A 9,415-nucleotide genomic window follows, 5' to 3' on the forward strand; every position below is an offset into this window, starting at 1 on the left:
GGGGATGTGTGGGGAGTACGATGGAGAGAGAGCTTTGGAAGGGGGGAGGGAAAAGAGGAGAGCCCCCCCCCCCAGCTGACGGAGCTCAGGGTGGGGAGCCTAGAAAACATGGAACCCAGGCCCATTTGGAGCTGATGTGACTGCCATGCAGGAGGCTCTGAACACACTGTTTTTAAAAAGATTTATTATTAATGCATACAGGCCTGGGGTACAGGCCAGAGGCGCAGGAGTGGTGAGAGGCTTCACCAGAGACAGAGCCGGGAGCAGAACAAGCAGATCTACGAAGTACACTGCTGAGGGGAGCAGCGGGCGGGTCAGGAGAGGTCTGCTGTGCCATGTGGGTCACCTCTGGGTGGGGGATCGAACTCATGCCGCAGTGCTTTAGCTTCCCAGTGCTGTGCTTCAACCTGCTGCGCCACCAGGGAGGGCCTCTGAAAAGATTTTTAAACTGAATTTTGCCCAGAAAAACAACACACGTCCTTAGCTTTTCCATGTGTGTCCTGTGGCCTCAGAAAGGGGCTACTGAGGGGAAGCACACAGGGGACCCTACGACTGAGGAGTCTCAGGACTTCCCCAGACTCCTCACTGGTCCTCCCTGCGACAGCCACACCCGAACCCCCTTGGACACTAATAGGATTCTTGGCCATGCTCAGGACTAGGTTTTGTTTCTGTTCTTTGTGAGACTAGCTCCTTCTCCTTCGGCCCTCAGCTCACACTCCGCGTGCTCAGGGATGTCTTCCCTCACTGCTCCCACTTCACCGTTTGTCTTCATGACATTGACTGGGAGCTAGAGTAAATGTTGAGTCTTGGATTAGTCTCGCTAGACTCTAAACTCCACGTGGGCTGGGCTTTGCGTGCTCAGGGAGCCTGGCTCATATTAGCTGCTCAATAAATACATCTCACATCAACAAGTAAGTCAGTGGGTAGAGTTATGGGAGAGGAGCTTGGGGGCCCGTGCCTCCTGACTGAAAGCCAGGACCAACAGCTCACAGCCTAACTGTGCAGGTTGCCTCTGCCTCCAGTATTGAGACGTCTCCTTTACCTTCTTGGGTGTATCCGCCCAAGATGGTTGAGATTTTCCATATCTCTCTGGCCTATTGTCTTTTTTTCATTTTTATTTTTTAAAGATTTATTTATGTACAGAGAACTGGGGCACAAGCCAGAGGTGCAGAGCAGTGAGAAGATTCATCAGAGTCAGAGTGGGGAGCAGAACAGGCTGACTGACCGAAACACACTGCTGAGGGGAGCAGCAGGCCGGTCAGGAGAGGTCTGCCGTGCCCTGTGGGTCACCTCCCTGGCTGGGGATCCAACTTGTGCTGCAGGGGCTGCTGATAGCTTGATAGGACTGAGAATTTAACCCCTACGCCACCAGGGAGGCCCCTACTTCTTTTCTTGTCCTTTGTTATTAGGTATTAAAAACAGGAAAGTAGCAAAAATCACTGTGTCACCCATTAAAACTTTGCTTAGACAATTCAGTTATTCGCTGATCAAATGTTCCCACGCTTGAAAACATCGAACATGTGCTGGAGATGCTACATGGAACACAACAGGAAATGAGCTAAGCCAAGTCATGGGGCAGACATTTTAGCGTGGGGGCTCAGACCAAGACAAGTCATACAATCAAGTCTGTTGTTTTGGATGGTGATAGACGCTACAGAGAAAAGTGGAGCAGGGAAGTGAAGAGGTGTTTCCCTTGAGGGTGGGGGACACTTTTAGATGGCGTGGTCAAGGAAGACATCAGAGCAGAGACGCGGTGCTGCAGTAGAGACTGGAAGGGAGAATAGGGGTGTAGTCTTTTGGGGGAGACTAGTCCAGGCAGAGGGAACAGCAAGTGGAAAGGCAGGAGAGCCCCGGGTGAACAGGAGGCAGAGTAGCTCAGCTAGAGAAGATGAGGAGGAAAAGCCTGCTGGGCTGGGTCATGTGGGGCTCAGGTCATTGTAAGGGTTTTGGCACTGGCTCTGTGAATGGAAGCCACAGAGGGTTTTAGGTTAAATGACATGATCTAACTTTAGTTTCTGACAAGATGGTTCTGGCTGCTGTTTTCAGAACAGACTCAGGGGGAGCATGAACCCAAGTTGGAAAGCAGTTAGGAGACTGACTTAGGCAGTGACCCGGGTGAAAGCTGGGGCTTGGGGAGAGGGGATTGGATCAGGGTCCTGGCAGTGGAGGGGAGGAGAGGAGGTGAGGGGTGGTAAAAGTGAGATTGTTTAAGATGGTGCAGCGTTCAAGCTACTAGAAAGACTCAAGCCATTCTCCGGCCGTTCTTGACCTCTCACCTCCTGCTCGTCTCTGGAGCCCACCTGGGCTGTCTTTGTAATCTCTCAGGTGTCCTGGGTGATGGGCCTGCAGGTCCTCTGGGCGGGGCCCATACAAGAGGAAATGCTGACCCGGTGAGTAACAGACACTCAACTCCCCTCTGGAGGCCGGAGTCTTGGAAGGGTAGAATCGGGGCAGGAGCTGCAGCACAGTGCTGACAAAGCTCAGGAGATTGGGGTGATGTACCTGGATTCCAAAGGGATCCCGAAAGCAGGGGCTATGTAAACTGCCTGTTAAGAAGAAACTTAACAGAGACAACTGGAGATCCTTTCTTATAGGTCGCCAAGCCCCCAACTGCATAAATACAGGAAGGAAAAGACAAGTCTCCTGGCAGATAACATCAGCAGCAAGGGTTTTCAAGGCCCTGGGGGGAGGGGCAGCAGGGAGCTGCTGTTCACCGGGTGTTAAGTTGCAGTTATGAAAGATAAGTTCTGGGGATCTGCAGGTCATTTACAATACTGCATTGTTCACTTGAACATTTGTTAAGAGGATAGGTCTCATATTAAGTGTTTGTGCCACGATAAGACATTTTTTCAAAATTCAGGGAAATGGAATATGTGTATGAGATGACACCAGGAGATTATTGTAATTCTGAGGGCATGAAAGTGACATGGAGAAAGGCTTTAATCTGTTAGAGATTCCAGGTGAAGAAAATAAAGCTGTGACTAATTGTCAACTCCTGATATGTGCTATGTGCGGTACTCACCACCGCTCGTGTTCTTGATCTGCCCTAAGAAGAGACAGAGTGGGGAGCAGAACAGGTGGATCTACTGAAATACACTGCCAAGGGGAGCAGCGGGGAGACAGGAGAGGTCAGCTGAGCCATGTGGGTCACTCCCTGGCTGGGGATTGAACTCATGCTGCAGTGGCTGGCAACAGCTTTATAATATGAGACTTTAAACCCTGTGCCACCAGGGAGGCATCTGCTAATGATTTTTTTTTATTACAAAGTTTATTTTTACATCATTTTGCACATTTTTTTTTCCATCTCGATTGTAATCCCCGCGGGTTTCCCATCACCAAATCACCTGATTTTTAAAAGTGTTTTTATTTTGACATAATTACAAGCATTACAGGAAATTGCACAAATAATACAGAGGGGGCTTGTATGTCTTTCTTTTCATTTCCACTAACAAACTTTAGTGAAGCTTTGAAATGGACATTACTACATATAGTTCTTAAAATGCTTACATGTATAGATTTGTGTAACCACCAACACAATCAGGATATAGAAAAATCAGGATTACATCATCACAAAGATCTTTCCTTTATCAGCACACCTCCTTTTCACCCTTTACCTACTCTAACCAGGGGCAACCATTCATCTTTTCTCTACCTTTATAATTTTGTTGTCTTGAGAATGGAATAATATAGTATGTAACTTTTCATAACAGCTAAAACAAATCTCATCTAGGAGCCAGATTCCTATTGTAAGAACTCTTCTCCTCGTGTAATTTCATAATATCTTGGTTATATTTTCAAGAGCAGAAACCAGGACAACATATGAGCACTAAAAGATCTGTACAGTAATATTCATAGAGGCATCAATCATAATGTCCCCAAGCTGGAAACAAACCAAAAGACACATCAACGGGAAGATGTTCCTGTTGATGAACAATAATGAGTTCTGACTTATTCATAACAATCAAGTACTGGACAGCAATGAAAAAAGAATGAATAACATATGCACAAAAGTATGGTTCTTATAGAGCCTACATTGAGCTAAAGAAATCATGCACAAAATTGAAAATAAAAATAATAATATTATTCCACGAAGATGAAGTTCAAGAATAGGCAAAATAATTGATGATAATTAAGAAGTCAGAATAGTGATTCACTGCAGGACAGGGGTAGAAAGGAACACGAAGTCACTTTTTAGGGTGCTGCAAATATTTTATAGGGAGAGCTGATGAGTAGTTGAAAGAATAAATATATGTTTGAAAATTCAGTTTAAGATTTTTGTATTATATGCACTTGATTGTATAAATGTCTAACGTCAAACTTAAAAGTACCAGGACGGGATTTTTTCTAACAATGATGAATCCCTAGAGTAATATGTTCAGTGTTTAAAACCCAGACTTCTCGGACAAGTAGGCAAGTATTCATGGCCAGTCAGACAAAGTGTCCAGCCCACTTCTACAGTGCACATTGTACTTCTGCATCATTAATTTGCACTTTATAAATTCCAATTACTGGGACGTCCTTTCAGAATCTAGGTACTGAAGTGGTTTTTATTGTCACTGTATGTGCAGATGGAAGAATCAACTTAGTCTTGAAAGACAAGTTCATAAATACTCTCAACCAAACGGCACCATCTTCTCTGTATGGCTCAGGAGTCTAACAGAAGTTGAATAAAATATATTGGATCCAAGTCCGGCTTGCTTGCTCGGCTTTGCAACCCCAGGGAAAGCACAGCGACCTACACACCGCGGTAACGCGCAAAGTCCCTTGGGCATTGGTCTCCAACTAAGCTGCACGCAGAGGTCATCCGGGGCATTTATCTGGGTCCAACTCCCAGAGATTCGACTTTAATTGGTATGAGGGGAGGTCTGGGCATCGGGATTTTTAAAAGCTTCCCAGGTGACCTTAACGTGCAGCACTGACAGCTGCTGTATGGGAGGGGCGTTTTCCCTTTTCCACGCCAGAACTGCAGCGTGAACTAGAGATTGCTTGAGCGCTGTCATCTGCCCTTTCCCATAACCCTTCACTATCCTTCCTCCCGGAGACTAACCCTGGACTGGAATTCTAACCGGGCGGCCGGCACTCTGCCCCGCCCACGCCTCTATGGTATCTTGGCGGCCTCTCTAGCATTTGCACGCGCCTCCGCAGCAGTCGGGTCCGGCCGCTCCCTCTCTATGGTAGCCAACTTTCCAGCACCGCCTCGATGGTACTTCATTCCGGAAGCGACGCTAAATCAAAGAAGAGGCGGGACTTCCCACCCGGAAGTGACCCACGTGCTTCCGTCTTCGCTTACCTGGGCACCGAGGGCAGTGCCCTGTAGGTGCAGAAGTTGGGGACGCTGTGACCGGCCACACCTGTGGTGAGTGAGCGCTGACCTCAAGGTAACCCTCATGATGGCGCCACTTTTCAGAGTGCAAACCTGGGGCCGCCCAAGAGTTCCGCGTATGATCCACTTCCCACGACACCACAGTCCACACTTGTGGTCCACGGTTTAGTGGAACTTGCGTTTTGGTCTATCTTTGACATGAAGGTGATCTCGAGGGATAGGGTGTCAGGGCCCGGGGGCGCCATCTCCAGCCCCACCATTGAGGTGCTGTGTGTGACCTTGGGCTGGGTAGTGTTCCCCTTGGGAGCCCCAGTTGCCGCACCTGTGAGATGGGGTGTCACACTCCCTGAGGTCGGTGGTCTCTGTTGATCTCATATGCCATGTTTCCTTTGCATCCTCGTCCCGGGGATGCAAAAGTGGCCGGGAAGCAGGGGTGTTGACGGTGATGTCTGCTCCCAGAACTAGGAGACCAGTAGCTCTCCACGGTTCCGAACTGAGATGGATCCGCTCAGGGCCCAGCAGCTGGCAGCGGAGCTGGAGGTCGAGATGATGGCCGATATGTACAACAGGTAAGAGCAGACTCTCAACTACTTTGTCTTGGAAAATCACCCAGGGCAGAGGTGAATGATTTCTGAAATGCTTTTCTCAATCGAGGGGATCCTGTCCCGCAGCTTACCCTCCCTGAACCTGCATTCTTTGTGGTTGGCAGCAATGCAGAAATAGTATGGGGTCAATAGAAGGAGCTGGGTATTTAGATTGCCGTGGAATTGGCAATGGAGAGGTACAGCAGGAAGGGAAGCGCCAGTCTAAGCACTGGATAGAGTCCAAAAACAGTTGAACATTTGCTTTTTGACAAATAGCACTGAGCCCAATTAGTGGTGAACTTTCCTTAAACTCCTACCGCAGGACTTTGCTGAGCATTTTAAAGACATTATCGTTTCTTAATCTTCAAGATAATCCACTGGGTTAATTTCACTCATCTATTTTTAATGTGAGAAAATCCAGAGTGCTTAAGGTTACTTACCCAGGATTCACAACTGATCAGTAATAATGGCAGGACTGTTGTCTCAGAATGGCTAAAACTATCACCATTTGGCAAATTGGGAATAAATCCACCCCCAGTGTGGTGTTACTTGGATTCCTCATTTGTAAAATGGAGATAGTCACTTCCTACCTGACAAACTTTGTGCATCAAGCCCAACAAAATAGTTTTTTTTTTTAAAGATTTTTTTTTAAAGATTTATTTATTTCTTCATACAGAACTGGGGTACAGGCCAGAGGTGCAGGGGTGGTGAGAGGATTCACCAGAGACAGAGTGGGGAGCAGAACAGGCAGATTGACACTGCTAAGGGGAGCAGCGGGCGAGACAGGAGACAGGAGAGGTCTGTTCGGCCCTGTCGGTCACCTCAGAGCTGGGGATTGAACTCATGCTGAGTGGCTGTGGCTGGCTTGCAGTGCTGTGTCCTAACTCGCTGCGCCACCAGGTAGGACCCCATTTCTGCTATTTTTATGGACTTAAACTCTCAGGTATCCATTTTTGATTAGTTGGTTTATCTTAGAATCCATATATTACAACACTTTTTAATTGTCTGAATTAAGGAAGTCAGACTGCCTGGGTCTGACCGTCTTGAGTCTCTCTGTGCCTTAATTTCCTTACATGTAAAATAGGGATAGTGATTGTGGCTCCCCCGTGGGGGGTTTTACAAGAATTGCATAATAGCATCCATGTCAGACACTTAGCGTGATGCCTGGAAGGAACATAGCAGCATTTAACTAGTGGGTCGAAGTTAATTAGAACTTGGGTTCAGGCAGGATCCCTAATCTCAAGGAGCCTCCACAATAGTTGAGGTGCAGACTGAGGCTTTGCGCTGCTCCCTTGAGAGGTGACATCAGTATGTTGGGGCAGGAATGGTGGAGAGTTCTGGTATACCACAGGTTGCTACTGACCCACCCTTGCCCTTCCTTCCCCTCAGAATGACCAGTGCCTGCCACCGGAAGTGCGTGCCTCCCCACTACAAGGAAGCAGATCTGTCCAAGGGCGAGTCTGTGTGCTTGGACCGGTGTGTCTCCAAGTATCTGGACATCCATGAGCGGATGGGTAAAAAGTTGACTGAGTTGTCTATGCAGGACGAAGAACTGATGAAAAGGGTGCAGCAGAGCTCTGGGCCCGCATGAGACCAGGCACTGTGCTCCCAAAGGCGCACCCTGCCCTTTCCCGCTTGTCCAATAAAAGTGCCCCCATTGGGTGTCATCTGTAAAACTGCCAAGCCTGGGCTCTCTCTGGAGAGTCTCCGGGCCCCTGGCGTGTGGTGTAACACGCTCCCTGTTGAAGAAGGGTGTTTGTCACACTGGAATGGGACTGTACATGCGCGCGTGTGTGTAACATATCTATATTAAAATAAGTTTGTTGACGCCTACTGTGTACAAAGCAGTGTGCCTGGGGGGTGAGGGCCACAGCAGGCCCAGCCTCTGCCGGTGGAGGGGTCCGGCTCAGTGTTGGACAGCGTGGATTGTGCACCCCGTGTCAGCCAAAGCAGGTCACTCTGCTTCAACTTCATCTGTCAAGTCGGGGTAACCATAGTGCTGTTGTGGGCCCAGTGAGTTAGGACATGTAAAGCCTTCAGAATAATGACTCGGGCTTCAAATGTTCTCAGTGGATACTGGCTTTCTGACTCTAAGTAGCCCGTAAGTGGAGGCAGGCAGGCACTTTCAGACACAGAAGAACGGTTCAGAGGAGAGGGTGAAAGTAGGTGGACTTAGGAAAGTAGCCACCCTCTGGGTTCTATTTTTTTTTTAAGATTATTTGTGCATACAGAACTGGGATACAGGCCAAAGGTGCAGGGGCGGTGAGAGGATTCACCAGAGGCAGAGCGGGGAGGAGAACAGGAAGAAAGACAAAGTATATTGCTGATAGGAGTAGTGGGGTGACAGGAGAGGTCTGCTGCACCATGTGGGTCACCTCCCTGCCAGGGATCGAACTTGTGCTGCGGTGGCTGTGGCTAGCTTGCAGTGCTGTGCTTTAAACAATTGCACCACTGTGGAGGCCCCCTCTGGGTTCTGGAGATGTGTGAAGGGACCCAGCTTGGAACATGGTGTGGGTGATCCATGGAGGGGCTGAGTGATACCCCTGCTCTCGGCGGGGGGGGGGGCCTGCCTTAGGGACTGCTCACAGCCTCCTCTGATCCACCCAGCTGGGCCTGCGGTCCTGCTAGGAAAGGGAGGTTAGGAGGGTCACACGAGGCCAGGGCAGTCACACGAGGCCAGGGCTGACAGCAGCAGGTGCCACCTCACTGAGGAGCTGCCACGGCTGGCCCCTGTCTGCAGGGCGCCTGTTTTGTCCCAGAGGTGTGTGCTGCCAGCAGATGTGCGGGTCACTGGTTCCTGTGGTTTACGCCAGTGCCACCTTGAGAGCGTTGCCTCAGTGGGCCCTCACAGGGGCCCCCTGGGGTCATTACTAGGTCACCGGGCATGGAGCCAAGGAGACAGAATAGAGACAGCGAGTTTGGGGCTCAAAAGTGTCCATTCAAACCAGACCACCTGGAGTAAAGGTATTTCTACCTCATGGTTGTGGAAATTAATATCTAAAACACTTAGGGGAGTGTGTAGCTTTCACATTAAGTATTCAACAGTGTTTTAGCTCTTTTTAAAAAAAAAAAAGATTTATTTATGCATACAGAGCTGGGGTACAGGCCAGAGGTGCAGGGGCGGTGAGATGCGGAGTGGGGAGCAAAACAGGCAGATCGACAAAGTCCACTGCTGAGGGGAGCAGCGGGCGGGCCAGGAGAGGTCTGCCGGGCCTTGTGGTCACCTCCTGGGCAGGCAGGGACGAACTCATGCTGAAGTGGCTTTAGCTTCTCAGTGCTGTGCTTTAACCCGCTGCGCCACCAGGGAGGGCCAGCTCTTTTCTTTTTAATAGTGAAATTTGGTGTGAGGATACTTCAATAAGACGTCACTGCTCCTACTCTCCCAAAACAAACCAAATCCTTTGCCCCCTTCTGCCTGAGGAGCGCGGGCTGCTTCTAGGTGCTGAAGTGCCAAGTTGGGTCGACAGGTGGCGCTCTCTGCTCACCTCAGCGTCAGCACAGCGGGGCC

General features: G+C 49.3%; 1 protein-coding gene across 2 annotated transcripts; it reads left to right on the forward strand.

Annotated features, from left to right (window-relative positions):
• Nucleotides 1-5,249: 5,249 nt before the first annotated feature.
• On the forward strand, nucleotides 5,250-7,732 carry TIMM10 (translocase of inner mitochondrial membrane 10 homolog (yeast)). Of its 2 annotated transcripts, none has more exons than XM_004682768.2 (3): nucleotides 5,250-5,356; nucleotides 5,783-5,892; nucleotides 7,297-7,732. In XM_004682768.2, exons 2-3 carry the CDS (start codon nucleotides 5,822-5,824, stop codon nucleotides 7,496-7,498), a joined length of 273 nt encoding a protein of 90 aa, XP_004682825.1. In that variant the 5' UTR covers nucleotides 5,250-5,356; nucleotides 5,783-5,821; the 3' UTR covers nucleotides 7,499-7,732. The 2 variants fall into 2 exon arrangements, with proteins under 2 accessions (XP_004682825.1, XP_012580704.1); XM_012725250.1 differs by having other exon boundaries at nucleotides 5,253-5,378.
• Nucleotides 7,733-9,415: the final 1,683 nt, after the last annotated feature.

Source organism: Condylura cristata, unplaced genomic scaffold (genome assembly GCF_000260355.1).
Source record: "Condylura cristata isolate star-nosed mole 26May11 unplaced genomic scaffold, ConCri1.0 scaffold00015, whole genome shotgun sequence".
Taxonomy (NCBI): Eukaryota; Metazoa; Chordata; class Mammalia; order Eulipotyphla; family Talpidae; genus Condylura; species Condylura cristata.

Bases quoted from the DNA above. Each gene is read 5' to 3' on its own strand.
- TIMM10 (XM_004682768.2), top strand. From the start codon at position 5,822: ATGGATCCGCTCAGGGCCCAGCAGCTGGCAGCGGAGCTGGAGGTCGAG. The intron at 5,893-7,296 runs GTAAGAGCAGAC...CCTTCCCCTCAG, and splicing joins ATGGCCGATATGTACAACAG to AATGACCAGTGCCTGCCACC.